General features: G+C 36.2%; 1 protein-coding gene across 4 annotated transcripts; it reads left to right on the top strand.

Moving 5' to 3' along the window:
* Nucleotides 1–109: 109 nt before the first annotated feature.
* On the top strand, nt 110–18,923 carry ERMARD (ER membrane associated RNA degradation). Of its 4 annotated transcripts, none has more exons than XM_051613277.1 (18): nt 110–208; nt 1,480–1,648; nt 3,435–3,574; nt 4,122–4,184; nt 5,663–5,752; nt 6,764–6,861; nt 7,296–7,432; nt 8,750–8,864; nt 9,767–9,869; nt 10,310–10,339; nt 10,849–10,917; nt 12,031–12,201; nt 13,104–13,187; nt 14,020–14,099; nt 14,780–14,908; nt 16,399–16,608; nt 17,461–17,574; nt 18,247–18,923. In XM_051613277.1, the coding sequence occupies exons 2-18, from the start codon at nt 1,480–1,482 to the stop codon at nt 18,404–18,406; spliced, it is 1,962 nt and encodes a 653-aa protein (XP_051469237.1). In that variant the 5' UTR covers nt 110–208; the 3' UTR covers nt 18,407–18,923. The 4 variants fall into 4 exon arrangements, with proteins under 4 accessions (XP_051469237.1, XP_051469236.1, XP_051469238.1 ...); XM_051613276.1 differs by having other exon boundaries at nt 4,083–4,184; XM_051613278.1 differs by lacking the exon at nt 14,780–14,908 and having other exon boundaries at nt 4,083–4,184.
* The last annotated feature ends 201 nt before the right edge of the window (nt 18,924–19,124 follow it).

Genomic DNA, 19,124 nt, shown 5'->3' with positions numbered 1-19,124 from the left:
GGGGCAGGCGGGGGCAGGCGGGGGCAGGCGGGGGCAGGCGGGGGCAGGCGGGGGCAGGCGGGGGCGGCGGGGAGGAGCCGCCTTCGCGCCCCGCGGCGCCGGAGCTGCCCCGTGCCTGGGCAGGGCCCTTCCCGCGCGAGGCAGGCGTGAGGCCGCGCGCTAGCCCCGCGCCGTGACGCAGGCGCGGGCGGGCCTGGCAGTGGCGGAGGTAACGCGGCGGGTCGCCTTGGCGGCGTGGCGGGGGGCAGGGGGAGGCTGCAGGCCGCGGCTTGTGGCTGCCCTGACGCCTGCGGGCCCTGGGGAAACGCTGGCGCAGAGGGCGGCGGGAGGAGGGGGGGAGCCCTGCTGGTGCAGCACTGCCTCTGCAGCGCGGCGCTGGGCCGACACCGGCGGGAACCGGGGACTTGGTCGCGTACTGTCCCGAGAAAGCCTGCTACCTGCTGCTTGTCTGGCCTCTTTCAGACAGTAAAGAGTATCTGTGATAGCTCAAGTTTGGCCTCCTGCCTCTGACGGTGAATTTTGGGGGGCTCAAAATAAGGTGAAGAACTGAATTAGATGTTTTATGAACATTTTAGATTATTTTTTAACAAAAGATAGGATACCCCTCATGGCAGTTAATGCCAGTTCATTATAGAAACTGTCATACTTTCTCTATGCCGTTACCCAAATAAATGTATAGTCTCTTCTTGAAGCTATGAATTCAGAAATTTTTTACTGTCAATTCCAGCACTTAATTAAAGAGGCTTTTAAACATTTATTTATTTAGTGGAATCTTTTAGTATTTGTTGTGATCCTTTCTTTTGAAATAATTTCTTGTCTGTTTTCTGTTTAATTAGGAAGTGGTTTTGTTTTACTATTAGATTTTTCTGAATCAGAGGCATATACCTCTTTAGCACGAGCAGTTTTATCTTTGCAAATGTGTGCTTCTGAATTAGTTCATCTTTCTGCTTGGACTAATGCTCAAATAACAAACACACATATACATCATATATGTAAGTGTGTATATATATAAATGCTTTGATCATTCTACCATTATTACCAGTTCATGCAGAATTCACATGTTCCTTCCCTCTGCCCCCACCAATTATTTTGCAGGTCATTAGCACTGAAGCTCTTGGTTTTGCTTGAAGTAACATCAGTTTCCCTGCAAACTCAGACATTAGGCAGAACATTGTATATAAACTGTGATATTTCACTTCAGTCTGTCTTGACATCAGTTTAGTATCTATAACCATCCTGGCATTATGCAAACAGAGCAATTCTTCCCCTCCCCTTTCCCTTCAGTTTTCCACAATGTAGTTCTGCTCAGAGTGTTCCTTGCATTGTATTTATAAGTGAAAGTTGCTTGCAAAATCTAAACAACTTGTTTACAGAGGCTCTATTATTCTGCATATCTTTGCTATGAGTGGGCTTTAATAATAATTTTCTTTGTTCTCATGTACTTTGTTAATGCAAGGACTCTCTTGTTGTTTATTCTAGATGGCACTGTCAGACTCGGTCACTACTTGTCTTTCTCCACCTGTGCGTTATGTGATTTGCAAACTTGGATACGAGAAAAAAGACACCTATGATATTAGTAATATTTTGTCTGAAAATGGTGAAGTATGTTGGCAAGCTGTTACAGACCATGTATGTTACCTTGAATCAGGTTGGTGTTTGCCTGCTGTAGTAGTGACGCATTTAAGACTGATGCAGAATGTCAGTACAGTTAATAGCAGTTCCAGCTTCGTTATAATGAAGGTTTGTCTCAGGATCAGCAATTAAAGCAATGACAACAGTGCTCTCCATCCTCTCGTGCTCCCACCCAGATAGGGAAAGGAGAGACAGAATAAGGAGAGAGGCTTCCGGATTGAAAACTAAACTAGACAGTTTTAATGAATTGCTAATGATAAAAGTAAGTATGTGCAAATATATACAAGTATGTTCAGGAATGTGCAAAACTCCTGTCACCTTCCCCACCCCCAGCAACTCCCACGACATCTCCTGAGCTGTGAGCAGCTCCAAAATGTCCAGGAGTGCTATTGGAGAAAGCGGCAGAGACACAGGAGCTGAGGGGAGAGTTGTGAGGGTCAGGAATGCATGGGCCTGGGAATCAGTGGGTGATGGATAGACAGAGTCCTCCCTGGCTGCTCGTCATGGACAGAAGAGAAGGGGAGAAAGGGCTTGACTTCCGTGATCCCTGAATTTGTACTGACAGGGATGTGTCTGGGATGGAATAATCTGTTTGGCCAGTTTTGCCTCCTACAGGAGGGTTGTAGATAACTCTTCTGCTCCTTTTGTGTCTGAAGCAGCAGATGGAACTAGCATAGCAAAGTGTCCTTGGTCTGTCAGAAGTAACTATAAATATTTGGGTGATACCAGGCCACTGGCTGGAATGCTGCTAATTTCAACAAGCATACTGCTTAAAAGAAAGTTCATAGAAGAAAAAAAATTCAATAAAAAGAAAATTGGCTTCATCCTGGCTCAAACCAGGACAAACATCAGCTTTGCTGCAGGTAACACACAGTTCGTATCTACAAGAAACTTTATTTTTTTTGTTCACATTTGGCATTTGCTTATTGCTGGCTCCCAAGATTCATGTAATCTGTAGTTGCTTCTTTCCTTCCTCATTCATCTTGGTTCTTAACTTAATGTGCCTGTCCTGCTTCTCTCCTACCTCATAATCGTTTTTTTCTGTGTTCTTTGTATTCCTTTTGCAGGGCATTTGAAATAGTTTGGGGCCTTCAGTATTACTAATGTTTTTGTTTCCCCAACTTTAGCTTGTACAAAAGTACTGTTTGTCTTCCCTTCTGTATGTAGAACAGTTTATAAATGTGTTTTAACCAAAACAAAGTATTTAAGCCATGATTAGCTAATTGCATTTTAATTTTCTAAATTACATCATGCAAGCTGTGTTGTTAATTTCCAAAGGTGGCAAAAAATGTAGATGTTTCTACCTCAAGCAATATATTTCAGTAAATCAGAAGAATTTATTTTCCTGTAGAAGCGTCCCACCAAAGAGGAGCAGTAATAGCACTCTCTAAGATACCATAGCTATCTGCATTCTTTAAAGGGTGTAAGTGCTGCAACTTGACTGATCCCTCTGAGGCTGCACTGTCTTCCAGGTTGATTATGTGAACTCCAGTAGCTTCTTCCCATTTCAGCAGAACCAGAACATAATAATCTACTTCCTTATTTTATTGCATTAAGATGGGTGGGGTTTCTTACTTGTAGATCTTACCTGGTTTCACACTTCACGTTTTCTTTTCTGTGTCTTATTTGTGTGGCCTTTTGGACACTAAATTGTAGTGTATTAGTTGTGCTAAAATAATCTGGATAAAATTCTCTGTTAAATATGTACACAAGCTATAGCAGGTTTTACTTTTTGTGAGTTGAAAAATATTTGGCCTTTGGGGAGTTTCACACTCTAATCACCTTCTGTTTTTCAATTTAAGATCAAAGCGTGGACTATATCAAAAGCATACGATCATTAGGACCTGTATGTGAATCTGTTAATTTGCACTTCAAATCTCTGACCAAGGATCAGTTTGTAGTTCAGTATGCATTATGGTTCCACTGGACAAACTACACAGAGGTATGGAAATGTCTGTTGACATTTGTGTTTTGGTATGTGAACCTTTTGTGGATGTTTAATATAAGAACATACAAGGGAGATTAATGAACCAAGATGCTTAGAATTTGTAACTAATTGTCCTGTGATATGTAGCTGCTTCTAACTTTCCTGAGTATGTAATTAGGGTTTATCACAAAGAGAACATGAGGTGCTTTGGGCCTGTTCTAAGATGATAGGATTTTGCTTTTCTAATTATCTGTGCTTAATATCAAGTTCTACTGTGTAAAGTTATTGTTGATAGTTTTATAGATGTGAGACACTAGATACATTGCAACTAAAAATACAAGAGGTGCTTCTTTCCAGGCATCTTCAGTTTTATCTCCTTGGTATGGTTTTCATTCTACATTTGCATAGCAGCTATCACAGAGGAATATTTAGATTTATATGTGCTTTTTACAGTTTGATTTTTTCTTCTGAATATTTAACACAACATTATTCCTCTTCCTCCCCCCCCCCCCCCACCATACAGTTATTTATTGAAATATTTGATGTTCTACGATATTCACAGACTACGGAAGTTGCTCTTGGCTTAATGAAACTAACATCATGCTTGGAGCGAGCCTTGGGTGATGTAAGTACCAGCTTGAGGATTCTGTTGCAGATATGGTTTTAGAAGTTGGGAATGAGCTCTTGGATTTAATTGCACGCTTAAGAACTGAGATTACTCTGCACTGTAGTAGTACACAAATAGCCCACCTGCATTTTCACTTAGACAGATCTTCTTTTCGGGATCCAGTTGTACTAATGGAAACATCTTCTGCGGCTCCTTCACCCATGCTGGAAGAGTTGCTTGTGTGAGTGGCGTTACTAACACATTTCATTAAAAAAGAGCAAAGTTTGCTTATTTGGAGTATATATAGTAGGTCTTTGTTACTCTGATTTATTTAACTGAATCAGGGAGCAGCATGCCTTCCACTGAAGATGGGAGATTTTAGTAAACTTCGTGAGGTAGAAGCATGCAGGTAGAAATAGGCTGCTAGATAACTTATTTCTTCAGATCTCAGTTTGCAGAGTATACATCTGTTTAAATGCTGTATCATCAGTTTTGTGCCAGCTAACAAATTCTAGACCTACTGATCAGCTGTATAAGTCTGGGATCCATCTTGTAGTCCTGAACATTTATCTTGTTAATACATTCACTTTTTCCTTTACCCTGTAGTAGTTAGTAAAGGTATGGACTCTTGTTAGTTTTAAAAAGTGCAAGAGTTCTGTGACCAGCTTGAGGCAAGGGGTGCATACATTATATGATTTAGATGTAGGAATTCTAACTGGTATTCAGAATCTTGTATCATGAAGTAACCTTGACAGCCATCTGCCTTCTTTGCTGGTATCGCATACGTTATGTGAGTGCAAATATTTGAAGGCCTAGTAGCAAGCTAGATTGATGAACTGGTCCAGTTACCATTCCACTATTTTATCTAGTTCCTTTTTTATTTTTCATCTGGATTAGGCCCTTGATCTGCTTCACTGCATGACCACATAAACAGATGCCACCACTATTTATGAGCATTCAGGTTAGGGAGCAGGGACCAGCAGCTGTTTTAAGTGCTGTTTAAGAGACTAATGATGCTGAAGTTGCCCAACTAGGATAAAATCTAGTTTAAGGGACAGCCAGAATCAGAAGAGAAACCACAAATCTCCTTCCTTTAATGACAGAAGTATGGTGTCCTGGGTAGAGTTTAGTCCCTTGATTACATGTTATTGTTGTGCTTTATGTTTTTTGGTGTTGGTTTTTTTTGTTTGTTTGGGGTTTTTTTGGTGTTGTTTTTGTTTTTTTTATTTTAAGGGAAGAGCAGTATGTGTATAGACACTATGAAAAGCCTAATTATAGGAGCCTTAAGTAGGATATACACTCATTACTGATTTTTTCCATAAATTTTAATTTGTCATGCAATTGCAGAATTTAAAGCCTTTTTAAGGATTTGATGGGTTTTGTTTCACTAGTGTTTGTACTAAAATGAAATGGTTACTAGGTGAAATAGTCAGGATGTATTTTTGAAATACAAATAAGCATACTGAATTACTTATATGTTTTTCTTTTTTTAATAGGTGTATTTACTGATTGGTAGAGATTGCCCTTTCCTTCTAAGAGACTTGATTGCTTCTGAGCAGCTTGCACTTGTCTTTGGACAAGCCGTAGTAAGTGCATAGTTTTGAAACAAGTAATAAATACTGAGCTGGTTTGCTTCTTGCCAAATGGCAGGTTTCCAGGCATAGCCTTTGCTAGCCCTGAAGAAGAGTTTGCAAATTCTGTGTAATATATTGGAAAAACTTTCATTTTCTGTATGTTACAGTCTGGGGGATATATGGCAAAAATAATGAGTATTGTCAACAGAAATATTTTTTGAGGCAAGATCAGAAGTTCTTACTTGTTTTTTACATGAAAAACTTACATACATATAATTCCACATATCTGTCAAGGCAGTGAGCAAGCTGTAGAGTTGTCTGCCTCTTTCTGAGTTGCACTGCTTGAAGATACACATCCTGCACTGGCTGTTTCTGTTAAAGTGTGTTCCCCTTCACCACCACCGTAGTAAGATGCTTTATAATGTTTACCACCCAGACTTTTTCAAAATAGAGGAACCTTATTTGTTCATCCCTCTGTCCAAAAAAAAAAAAATTAAAAAAATTTCTGATCACGGTTATGTTCTTGTATAAACAGTGGGTGGTTTTTCTCATACAGTTCTACAAACATAAATTGTTAGAGTATGAACTGCAGAAACTTGTATTGTCAGCCAGGCTAATAGTGTCATAAGGATTATTTCTTGATTTTTTGATGGCATGTGGAATAGTTAATTTCTTATGTTTAAATAATAAAAGCAAAGTTTCCATTTTTGTTTGATAGTGATCTGGGAATACAGCATTTATGGCAAATTTTGTATTTTGTGTTAATTTGTGTTAAATTGTTGTGGATTTATATTACAAGAACCACATTATATTCTACAGCATGTGCAAGTAAGCTGAAAGGTTTCCTTTCAGAGAACTCTGAAAATTCCAAATGATGAATTGCTGTTGCTGTGACAAGCTGCTGCCAGTCATCTTGACAGCAGACATTGTAGTTTCTCAAGAACTTCTGAAATTTTCTGTCAGGGAAGGATACAAAGTAATAATAAAGTTCTTCGTACATTAACTACTTTGTTTATTAATTAGATGAATGTACTGAAGGTATTCATTGGATCTCCCAGTGGTCTGAATCTTCGTAATGTTTTGTGGCATGGGTTTGCATCCCCACAAGAAATTCCTGCAAAGTAAGTTAACAAAAAGAATCTAATTTTCTTATTGGTCAGACTTAAGGCTACTTCAAAAGCTGTCAGTCAAACTTACTGCTCTTCTTGAAAAAAAATATTTTAAAAAAACTGTCCAAGGGCCTCTAGCAGTATCCTGACAGTTTTCCCCTTTTGCTGCTACTTCTTTTGGAAAGGGAGTTCCATAGAATACTTCAGCCATTATAAAGCTGTCAGTTTTAGGACCAGTGGTCTTTCACTAATTCTACATTGTTTATTCATGCTTGTGAATGCAATTAATTATTAAGTGCGCTTGCTCAAAGGACATGGGGAGGATAGATTTTGCTTGTTCTTTGAAATAGAAACAAAATGCTTTGTCCCCAGCCCACAAATGCTGATTCTTGTGAAAGATTTAGTTGTGTAAGCTTTTCTAATATATTCTCTGGTATTCTCCCTAGATATTGTGCTATGCTGCTTTTTTTAACTGCAGGATTGGGTCAGTTGTTACAGATATATCTTCTGCAAACTAAATTCATTTTAGTACATCGACCATATGTGATCTTCAGTAGCTTAGAGGAGCTTGAGGTATTTCCAGGCAAGTATTGACCCATTGGCAAATGATGCTATATTTGTTATTGTTTCATTGCCCAAAAGTAGTGTTGAAAACAATGCATTTTCCACAGTTCTAATGCTGAATCTTAGCTAAGATACCTGTGTACACTGTCATTAAATGAATCAATTGTGCTTGTAGGACAACTTTCTAAGATGCAGGCAGTTCCACCAACCACTGAATAAAAATATTGCATTCTAAAATAGTTGTAATACATTGAAACATGTAATGTTACTGCTTTTAAAAAACTTCAGCTGTACGTTAAGGTTTTTTGATGACGAGTTAATTTTATGTAACAGTCATCTAGTTTGCCTTTACAAAATCTAATTATTTCCAGAATCAGTGGGTTCCAGCTGCAAGTGTCCCAGCAGAAATACCCTGCATCTTGATGGGAAAGTAGTGCTGAAACAGAGTAAAGAATGGTGGCACATCTGCAGTACACTGATGCTTGTTTCAGTGAAGGACTTGAAGTGTCAGATTAAAATTGTCCCATCTTCCTGGCTACAGACCTTATTTGGTTTATTCCTACTATTTTTTCAAGCAACAATAGCACATGGGAAATATTGACATCATTGATGTTAATGATCAGTTTGTGCTGTGTAATTGGTTTGTCAGCGGAACATCTGTTTGTGGAACAGAAACGGGGCTTTTGGGAACCAAAGCAAGCTGATAACATTCCAGTCATCATGTAGAATCAATCCTGTAGGTGTTGATTTCCTTAAAAAAAACAGCTACAGCAATCTAGTTGCATTTGCCTTTTAAGCTCTATCTTGGATAAGGTATTTATAATGTGTTAGTGTCATTATATGGTATCACTGAAGTATGAAGTGTTAATTTATTATGCTAAATATGATCACAGGTAATTGATAAAGCAGGAACAATGTGCTTATGTTCAAGTGTTCATACTACTGTACTGATTCTTACTGAAATAAATAATGGTTAATATGTATTACACTTTCTTAAAGTATTTGAAGTAAGTGAAGAACAGTGAGGAGGAGTGAGGTAGAGAACAACCCAACAGAAGCTGGGTCCAGTTGCTGTGTAGTCTTTTAGTCTCAGTAAAAAGTAGCCACAATGTTTTATCTGGTTTTACTCTGTAATTTTATATTATCATTAAAAATGCCATCTAATACACTCAATTTCTTACCTTAAATAATACTCCCATTGTACTTGCATATTTAAAATAAATTGGGTCACTTTACAAATACTGAAATATTCTTTTATTCTCAATGATATATTAAGAATTAATTAGTAAATTGTAGATTGAATGTAGTTTATTAATGCTGGTTTTCTAACTTGCAGATCTTAATAATGAAGCACTTTCCGTAGCTGAAGAGCTAGTAAAATTGTCCAGTTTTGTATTAAAAACAATGCTACCATTTTGGATGGCTGCTTTAACAGCTTTCAAGCAAAGCAGGTAAGAGCAGATTTAATTTTTTTTATTATTATTTTTATGGAAGATAAAAGTAATCTATATTTCTAGAACAATAGTTGTATTTGTAGATTACAAAGATTTTTGCTAAATCTATTGCTTCACAACATAGAGTTATGCATTGTTATGTTAGTCTCTCAGAAAGCTTGTGGTCTTACTACTTTATTATTGTGCCAGCTAGGACTATAAACTGTATTTTGAAACCTAAACAGAACTGTTGCAGATGTAGCCAAAAAGGAGAGTTTTATAAAGCAAGTGGAAATACATCTTCAGTTATTAACAGGTTGAGTTGAAAAAAAAAAATTAAAATCTCATAATTTTGTTTTCCTTTCCCATGTACCACCTTTTTGTGAGTTATGCACCTCTCTGACCTGGTTTGAGTTCAGTGGTCAGTTTCTTTTCGGCACAGGTAGTAATTTATTTTTTGTTTACAAAGTGCATTGCAAAGGAATTTTGGTCTGGGTTGTTTGGTCTGAGAATGTAACTCTGAGATGGCTCTAATTTCTATTTGGACTATATTTATAACGGGGAATCCCCTCTGTGCGGCAGAGACACGACTGACACACCATGATAGTCACAAGTATCAGCCATTTATTTTTGGTTACATAGCATTCTTACACCTTTTCTCCTGCCCACACACCCTACACTTCCTTCCCAGTGGTTAACAGCATCTGTTCACGCGTTCTATCTTATTTTGTGATAGGTTACATGTTTTTTACGTTTTCTTACAAGAATGTCAACACACATCTGTATCTCTTGTACCTTCTTTTCCACAAACATGTTTGTCTCTAGCTGTCAAGGGCACAGCTGTAGTTTTTCAAAATCAAGGCCACCCGTGGCCCACAGCTGATCGCCCACACCTCTGGGTATTTCTGTTGCTTTTTCAGGTATGCTGACTGTGTGATTCTCTTACTTCCTCAGCTGGAAGTTGGACTTAGATTGCTTTTCACTACAACTAATAAATGTCCAAATCGAATGCTAACAGCCGAGGTAAAACTCCTGTCTAAAGTCAATTATGATTTAGTGCTAAAAATATGTGCGAAATAGTTATTCTAGAAGCATAGTGTCTGAACGTTTACATAATTTAAAAAAAAACCACCATTCAATTAATTGTGGAACGTTATATACAAATTTCCAGTAAGTTTCATGAATGTCTCTTATTTTTTCTGTAAAGATATCTGCCAATAAAAAGTACTTGAAAGTTAGTATTCAGAAACAGTAGTTTAGGGTGGAAGGTAGATCATGTTATATTTATTTTAAAAAACTTGGCAGAAAATCCAACAGTTACTTTTTTCATTGTTAAGAGGTTCTTTTTGCTATTCATGCACCTCTGGAATCTCATGCAAATGAATATATATATACAAGTTCAGTATACATGTCTAGTTAATTGTTTTTGTTTGAAAATAAAATAATATTGTCTTTTGTTCTAGTCTTCTGCTCTCTACACCACTTTTGATGAGGTACGTGTCCTTTTTTTTTTTAATATAGATCAGTGTCAGAATTTAGGCATATGCATGTTTTCCATTACTAGAGACCAGAAAATATTTTCTTGTGTTGGATAAGACATTATTTCTATTTTTTTTTTCAAAAAAAAAGATCATGGACAGTAAACATTTTAAATTTGGAATCTCTCAGAAATTGTAAAAATTAATACAATTTTCAAGACTTGAATTTCTTCTAAATATTTTTATCTTGAAATGCTCCATCTCACAGAGACAAATATTCAGTATTTTTTCCTAGGTTCAGTTATTCAAAATAAATGCAAATAATCCTTGCAAGCACAAATCCTCAATTTTACAGCTCTCTTGAATTGTTTCAAATGGTCTGTCAGTAATAATTAGGCATCTTGATTCTTGAATGGCAGAAGTAATTGCTTAAAATTAGAAAAATTAATTACTTTAATTGGTGTTTTTTCTTTGATTTTTTGGCTTTCAATAATAAGTTTCTATTTAAATTACTTTTTTCCTAGATGCTAGCAAGGAATTTGGACAATGAAGAAGTCAACCAACTTCCTGCAGTTCTTGAGGAACCTGCCATGGCAAGTGGCTTGAAAGTTTTGTTTGTTTGTTTGTTTGTTTGTTTGTTTGTTTGTTTCTTTCTTTCTTTCTTTCTTTCTTTCTTTCTTTCTTTCTTTCTTTCTTTCTTTCTTTCTTTCTTTCTTTCTTTCTTTCTTTCTTTCTTTCTTTCTTTCTTTCTTTCTTTCTTTCTTTCTTTCTTTCTTTCTTTCTTTCTTTCTTTCTTTCTTTCTTTCTTTCTTTCTTTCTTTCTTTCTTTCTTTCTTTCTTTCTTTCTTTCTTTCTTTCTTTCTTTCTTTCTTTCTTTCTTTCTTTCTTTCTTTCTTTCTTTCTTTCTTTCTTTCTTTCTTTCTTTCTTTCTTTCTTTCTTTCTTTCTTTCTTCTTGGTGTTTTGTTTGTTTTTAAATTTAGCAATACATTTATGATCATGCCTAATACTCCTTTATTTCATGTATCTTATCCACAGCAGCTTAGAAGCAGAAGCTTGTTACCTTTTTCATTGTGAAGGTTACAGAATAGTAGCTAACAAGATACATTTGGTTAGGATATAAGACTATCTTTTTTTCTGAAATACAGACGTCTCAGGGATATTTCTCTTTAGACTTCTGAAGACCAACTGAATGGAGCAGAAGAGAAACTGATGCCTCATATAGAAAAAGTGACAACTTATTTCAGATTGCTTTGGAGCACATCTTACACTACCTGGGCAGATGGCACAAAAACATAGCTTCAAACCTACCAGAGCACATCTTGCCACCCAAACAGATAGTGAATATGAAGACTAGGAGTGTTGAATTTAGAGGCCTTTTGAGACTGTCGGGAAGACCTGAGTTTATTGTCGTGTTGCCAGAGGCAGTGGGACTGGAGAATTTGGAACACAAAGCCAAATGAAATCTGTTGTTACCTCTCACAGAGCAGCATTGTTAGTCTTGAATTTCCTCCAAAGCTACAAAGATGGAGGAGTTCCCCCTTTTTGTTTTTTTGCTGCAAGCATGGTTTGCATTGTTTTTTCTGACCCTTTCCTATAGGCGTGATAACATTCCTATCTTTCAGAGGTATTCTACGCACTGAATATGTTCTGTTGTATGGGAATACACATAGAATAAATTCTATACACTTGGTGTATATTTCCACAGGAATTTCTTTGGGATTTCTTGAACCACCAGGAGGGTCCACGTATAAGAGATCGTTTAAGCCATGGAGAGATCGATCTAAAAGCATTTCCCAAAGAAGTAGCTAATCAGATAGTTGCATTTGCAATTACTCTTCTCTGCAGGTTCTCAGATGAGGACATGTTTGCTTTTAAGGTACGGATCAATAGTAGACTCTCAGAAAAAAAAAAAATTCAGTTGTTTTGGATGCCAAATCTGATTTGAGAGTTTTACAACTGAATCTTTCTAAACAGCAGCTTTTTGTGGAAATGGAAGTATTCCTGCAAGTAAAAAATTGTGAAATTATGTTTTTTCTAGTTTTGTAGTGAAAGAAGTAGAGAAAGTTTTCCAAAAGATTGCCCTTCTTTACTGTACCTTGAGTTATTTGTTTAACCATCCCTTATTGACAGGTTCAATCCACATATTACAGTGATTCCAGTTAATTTTATTTATCAACTTGTATCAGTACTTACTGTGTTTATCTGATGAATTATCAGGAAGGTATGTAGAACAACTGTAGCTTAGTCACTAAACTATATAATAATTTGAGATTTTCTTTCTCTCTGAAGCACTATAAATCATGGTGGATCACTGGTGGAAGTGTGATTTGTGTAATGAACTATACTGTGAACTAGTGAACACTTTTTGTCTGGCAATATGTTTCTCAACATTATCAATTATTATACTTACTTCTCCCAATTTCCTGTTAGTACTTGGGATTATTTATTTCAATATCATGCAGCAACCTGTGAGATAAATTGTTTATTAGTTGCAGTTCTCTTCAGTTTCTCAAGATACATTGCATGCTGCTGCGGTAAGGGAACACTTGGTTGCTTTCCTCTCAGCTGCCATCAGGTTTCATAGTTAAAATGTCAATAAAAAAAACTTTAAACTCTCAGCTGTGCTGAGTACTGCTTTCAGCCCTCATACATTTAGAAGTCTTTACTGACTTCAGTACTCTAGGTGGTTTGCATAAAATTAAGTATAAGTCTAGGTCTGCATATGATTAGAACAGTTTAAAGAAACTGTTGTATATTGTCTGTGATTTTGTAAATCAGGAACACCTGGTTATAAAACCACTGATGAACTGTGCAAGTTGCTACCGTTCTCGATTTCATCCAATTTCCCAGCTCAAGAAACAGGTATGTACTTGTAACTGTGAAAGAATTTCTGTCCTTAAAATTGTGAATCCTTAAAATTGATCTAGTTGTCTCTATGCTTTGATTGTCCTAAAAGTTAAAATCTTTCATATTTTTTAATTATCTTTTTAGCTTTATCTTTTGAAATTTATGGCAATTTACATTTGCTAAAATGCAACTTAATTAAGCGCACTCCTCTTGATGCAGTTGGTGCTGTTTGTGCTGTAGATCACTGAATAGCTTTATTTTTACCGGAATGATTGTTGTTCTGTAGTTTTCTTAATCTTCTTGTGCTTTCTTGTGTCAGGAACACTTTTTGATTGTGTCTCTAGGAATCTTGGATTGGGCTATAACTAAGGTTTTTACTGTATGAAAGCCAGCTGATGAAGATTCTTTAATTGCAGCAAAATCTGCTTTTAAATGTTGTGGTACTTCTCTGCTAGTCAGTTTATGAATTATTGAACTGCTTGAAGATGTTCCTCTGTTGATTTGAGATTGCAGTAGACATCCTTAGTACTTTCCATTTTCGACAGCATTCAAACTGTTTGTTATAAAAGTCACATTAGTTAATTTTTTATATTTAAAAAGGGAGATAGAATAGTTTATTCAGTTTATTAGTTTGCTCAGATGTTTTAGCATGAAAGAGTACATCAAGACTTTTTGCACTACCATAATCCTTAACAGTTTATATTGGCTTGCAGTTGTGAATACTGAACAAGTAACTTGCTACCTGTTGCAGTTTCTTTCTAAACTAACCACCAAGAAAAGCAGAATATGTTGTTCTGTCTGCCAAAGGCTACACTTCATATACCATTTTTCATTATACATTTTTGAGGTGCTGGAATGCATGAAGAGCATTCACTTATGGCCTGAGTTGCCAGCAGTGCCTGAGGAATACATTGGGACAATGAAAGGGTACGTATATCCTATAAAAAAATATAGTTCTCAAAATAATTATGAATAATGGGATTTTAGATGGTAAAATGTTTGTTTTAATAATTTGCTAGGAAGATGATAGACAGCAGAGGGGCTGTGAGAAGACTCCTTTTTTCTTTTAGCTTAATACATGCTGTACACATCAGTGTAGATAGTACAAAAACTATAAACTGTGCTGACTTGAAGGGAATGAGAAGACATCTGAAACATACAAAGATGTTAGTGACTCCATATTCTGTTTCTGAAAAGGCTGTTAGGAAGTTAAACTAGACCTTGAATCTATCACAACAAAAACAAAAAGATGGCTCACCATGAAAAAGAAAGGTATTAATAATATAACTGGAGGAAATTGTACTTGTTGAGAGAGCTGAGAGGTAAAAGTGCGTTTGGCACACAATATGCTGCTTGATTTTGATGAATGAACAGGATTAGGAGGGATTCAGAAGACCTCTGAGACTGAGAAGAGGTTGGACTTAGTTAGAGAGAGAAAATAATGTTTATAGGCTGGAGAGAAAAGAACTGTAGTATCAGAGAATGAGAGTTGACATTGAATATACTGCTACCCAAAAAATCTCCATCTTGGTCTATGCCATTTGAGAAATAATAAGTACTACACAGCTGTATAGTCTTAAATCCTATTTTTTTATTTTGTCTTTAAGATTGGAAGGAAATTCTGAAGCCAGTACTTTAATTTTGATGATATCTGAAATTATATCTCAGTTGCAGCAATATATGCCCCAGAATTGCTACAGTTCAGATGACCCAGTCAATAGTGTCCTAACAGAGAGGTGAGTTTGAAGTTCTATCAGTTCCTGCTGTGAGCTTCTACATGCAGCCCAACACAGTAACTCTCAAACTTAATTTACTCATTTCCCTGTTTTTAGAACAATGCCTGAAATGTTGCATGCACTTTTCTAATATTCCTGCTGATTTAATCTAAAAATCTTGAGAGTACAGTTGAACATTCTCTTCAAAATGAAGATGAGACATTTTAGATTTGGGACATTATTACAGTAGAGATTTTACTTGTGAATTAGAATGAAAAAAATAAACATTTTTCTTTCAGACTGGAGAATCAAAATACTTAAAATATTTATGTACTGGCTAGATTAAGTTGGGTTTAATCTGTTTTGTGTCCTAAGACAGCATCAGAAATTCATTGTAATATGCTTGGTGTGACAGCTGTGTGTGGCATTTAAGATAGTAATAAGCTGCTACGTAATCTATTCTTACATGCTTTAGCATTGAGAGTCTAAAATAGAAGATCCCTTGTTATTCTTGTTGTCAGACTTGGAGGTATGTTTGTTCCAACTATATCTGACTTGGAATAATGATCAAAACAATTTGACTTTTAATTGGCACTCTAGTAGCCGTCTTAAGAGTCCCAGGACTGAATGAATATGTTGAAACTAAACTCTCCTAATCAGATCCATGAAGTGTGGGCAGGATAGTGCAAAGATTATTTCACCTGTTGCTTTTCTTGTGTAGCATGTGTACCTTCTGTTTCTTGTCTGTCAATCTGCACTTTTCTCATTTCTGAAAAAGAAGCACAATTACTAAAGTGTTAAACCATTTTTAGAGTTTTCTGCCTTGATCACTTTTACTCACTGATCTTCTGCTGTCTCAGAAATTTGGCCTTGAGGGAGATTAAGAAACACTTCTGTAAGAATAGAGTATTTAAAATGATATGTGGCACATTAGGTTAGCAGATTAGAATATGGCAGCAGAAAGATAAACTTGAGTGCTTTACCAAAGCGTAATCTGGCATGGTGTTGATTTAAACAATGGCCTCGCCACCTGCCTTTTATGAAATGTTAAGTCTGCTGCTTATTATGCCCAGAAGAAAGACCACACACTGATGGTAGTACTAATTAATGCCATTTGTTAAATGAGTTTTATTATGGTGGATGTTAATTCATTATGAATTGAACTATGGTGGGAGGTTTCAACCACAACCCTTCTGTGATTTTGATGTGTTCAGTGTATCATTTCAGCCAGGCAGTTCTGTTTATTGTAGTGGTATTTCTTCGATCTCAAATGGGAAACATATTGATCCCCAGCAGTTTTGCATTTATATTCAGTAAAGTGATAGAGAACACAATTGCTACACCTACTACATAAATCCTTGCTTTTCTATGAGTCATGAGGCAAGAGTAATCTATTTCCAGGCTTTCTGAGTTAAAACGTTATGAATCAAGCCACGTCGAGTATGAAATGTGTTTCATGTTGAAACCCGGTAACAAAAGATTGAAATTAACAATTCCTTCTTGTTTTGAAGGTTGCTGGCTGAAGTTTGTGCTATGCATGTTTGCACACTTTATTCTCCACGACCTGTTCTGGAAATCCTGGTGGTACTTCGTAAAATAAGCACACAGTGCCATCAAGTGTCTAAACAAGTTATTGCCAGCACAGAGTTGAGGTACAAACAGTGGATGAACAAGACTCTACGTTCTCGCCAGAGGCATAACTATCTGCGAATGCTGAACAGGTTGGCTGATGGCTTTACTTTGTGGTTAGGTTTATGAGTCAGTGGCTGTGTGCTGCTGTTGCTAGCTTTCGGTGGTTTGTCTTAGAAATTTAAAGTCAACAGTGATCTTATTAACCATTTCGCTGTTAAGTGTCAACAGAGATTTCTGTTAAGTAGTAATATTCAGTCAAATTGGAGAATAATTCAATAGGTATTTTTAACATTGCTAGCCTGCTTCACTGTAAATTACAAGCTTTCACACAAAAGTATCATTTAAATGTTAGATCATATCTTTTAGTTGCTAGCTTTTTATTTTTAAGCCTATAAATGCATTCAAGTTTTATCAGAATGCAATATGTTAAACTGATTTCAAGACTTTACCTACGTAATTCCTATTGCTTTTTATCGTTACACCTGGGTCAACATCATTATAGAAAGAAGAGAGGCTGTGTAATATTTCCTTAATTTTTTTCCTATTCAGAAGTGGGTTTCGGGGATTTATGAATCTACTTTAAAAACTGGCAAAATTGTAAATATATTCATGGCCAGGGTATGTTACTAAAAATGTTAGCCATCTTATTTAAGAAACATAGCTTAAGCTGATAACTGACATTATTCATGGAGTAATGGGCGTTGGTGAGGCTCCCTTTGGAATCTTAACTGTATGTATTTCTCTTTTTGTTCCCTCTTTTTGATGTTTCATAATCTGTAGTCTTCATTTAGTTTTCATAGTTCATATTTTGCCCTCCCTGCCCCCATGTGATATCCGGCTACTTAGGATGGATCCAGAAGTCTGAAGAATTTGTTAAATTATTTGTTTCTATTCAATTTGGGTTTATTTTGTTTATTTTTTTAAACTGTGCTTATTTCCAGCATTAAGCTTTTGTCTCCAATGTTACGTCTCATCTTAGTGCTGATTACTTTGGAACTAGTCAACATCCATTTGGTTTCTAAGAAGAATCCTTTTGATTATCAGCAGTATCTAAAGTGAGTATATAAGATTTACTTTATGAAAACAGGAAACTGTACACATTCCTTTTTGATCTGTAATATGAATCCTGTAGAGAAAAAAATACAAAGGAACAGCATGACTTTTAGTACATTGTTGTCCTTCTTTCTATTGTTACAGTGATCATTGTATCTCAGACAATGTTAACTCAAGAACTGAAATAACTTAGTTGAAAATATATCATCCAGTGATTCTAATATTTAATTTTATTATACTCCTCCTCAGTATAGATAGAGAACTATCACACACTCAAAAATATTAATACATAAAAGCTATATTTATTATCTTAGTAATTGTAATCCTTGTGTGTCAATTCACAGCTGTTTGTGTGCCATAGGCATTGTGAAACGTTTGACTGAGAAAGAAAAGGAAGCTGCTTGGGGAAAAGTCTGTCACACATACTATCACTGCAATCCTTCTATTGCAGTGTTTAATTGCAGTTCTGAAAATCATCACTTCTTACTGTGAGAATACATGAGTGGTTATTTTCCAGAAGTAGAAGGAACCTTAATGTGTTGATCAACCTGAGTGAGATTTTTAAATTTGGAGACAGGTGCAGCTTTAAGTAAAGCATTGAGTTATTTTTCTTGATTTCTTCTTCTTTCTAAATCCTTTAATGAGTTTTTCTACTTTGGATTTATTTCTCGTAGGTTTTTGAAGTCAATCTTGCAGTATACTGAGAACTTGGTGACATACACAAGTCCTGAGAAAAACAAGTGGGATGAAACCATGGAGCTCACAAACAAGGCTTTGATAAAAATAAGGAAAATCAGTGACAGAAAGCTAATGTTAATGCTGCTGGCTACATAAATTTAATGGTTTTAAGATTATTTGGACGTTATATCTTAAGAGTTCTCGAGTTCTCAAATATGACAAGTCTCGTTCAAAGACAAACTTCATCAGTCATTGGCAAATTTGAGGTGCCAAATACAGTCTTTTTATTAGAAGGTGGCTGTTGGGGCTGGAGTTGAATGATCAAGCTCCAAAGAGTGGACTATTTGCCAAATCCAGCAAAAAGATTTACTGTGAGCTAAATCATGATGAGGCAAGTTCTGCCTGAAGTATGTATTTCGTAGCTTGTGTGGGGTTTTTTTTCAGTTTTTTGATAGTTTTCTATTTTACTGAAAACATCTAAGAAGAGAGTGTGACTAAAATATCTGGAAAATTTTAAATCCAAAAATTAATTTTTTACTCTGATATGTACTGGAAATAATGTCAGACACTGTGATCAACAGGGCAAGAAATTATGAACATTTAGCATAAAGCAGTGCTCTCTAGCAGCTGTTGTTGTTATTGTTGTTGTTGTTGAACAACAACTGTTGTTGTTGAACAACAACTGTTGTTGTTGTTCAAAATAGAGTCAGATCTTGCACTGTGGTAGACTTGGTAACTGAGTGGTCACTTGTTTATAAACCAGAATTTAAAGGATGTGAGGTGGAATAACTTCAGTGCAATATGTGATTCTTTCAATTAATGTTATCTGCTCATTCCCAATACTTATCTAGTTAGTGAGTTAATTTCATGCAGA

The sequence above is a fragment of the Apus apus genome, chromosome 3 (genome assembly GCF_020740795.1).
Source record: "Apus apus isolate bApuApu2 chromosome 3, bApuApu2.pri.cur, whole genome shotgun sequence".
Taxonomy (NCBI): Eukaryota; Metazoa; Chordata; class Aves; order Apodiformes; family Apodidae; genus Apus; species Apus apus.
Note: the sequence above shows the minus strand (reverse complement) of the source record. Positions and strands in the feature narration are given on the sequence as shown.

Bases quoted from the DNA above. Each gene is read 5' to 3' on its own strand.
- ERMARD (XM_051613276.1), top strand. From the start codon at position 1,480: ATGGCACTGTCAGACTCGGTCACTACTTGTCTTTCTCCACCTGTGCGT. The intron at 13,188-14,019 runs GTATGTACTTGT...TACATTTTTGAG, and splicing joins TTTCCCAGCTCAAGAAACAG to GTGCTGGAATGCATGAAGAG. The intron at 16,609-17,460 runs GTTGGCTGATGG...GCTTATTTCCAG, and splicing joins TATCTGCGAATGCTGAACAG to CATTAAGCTTTTGTCTCCAA.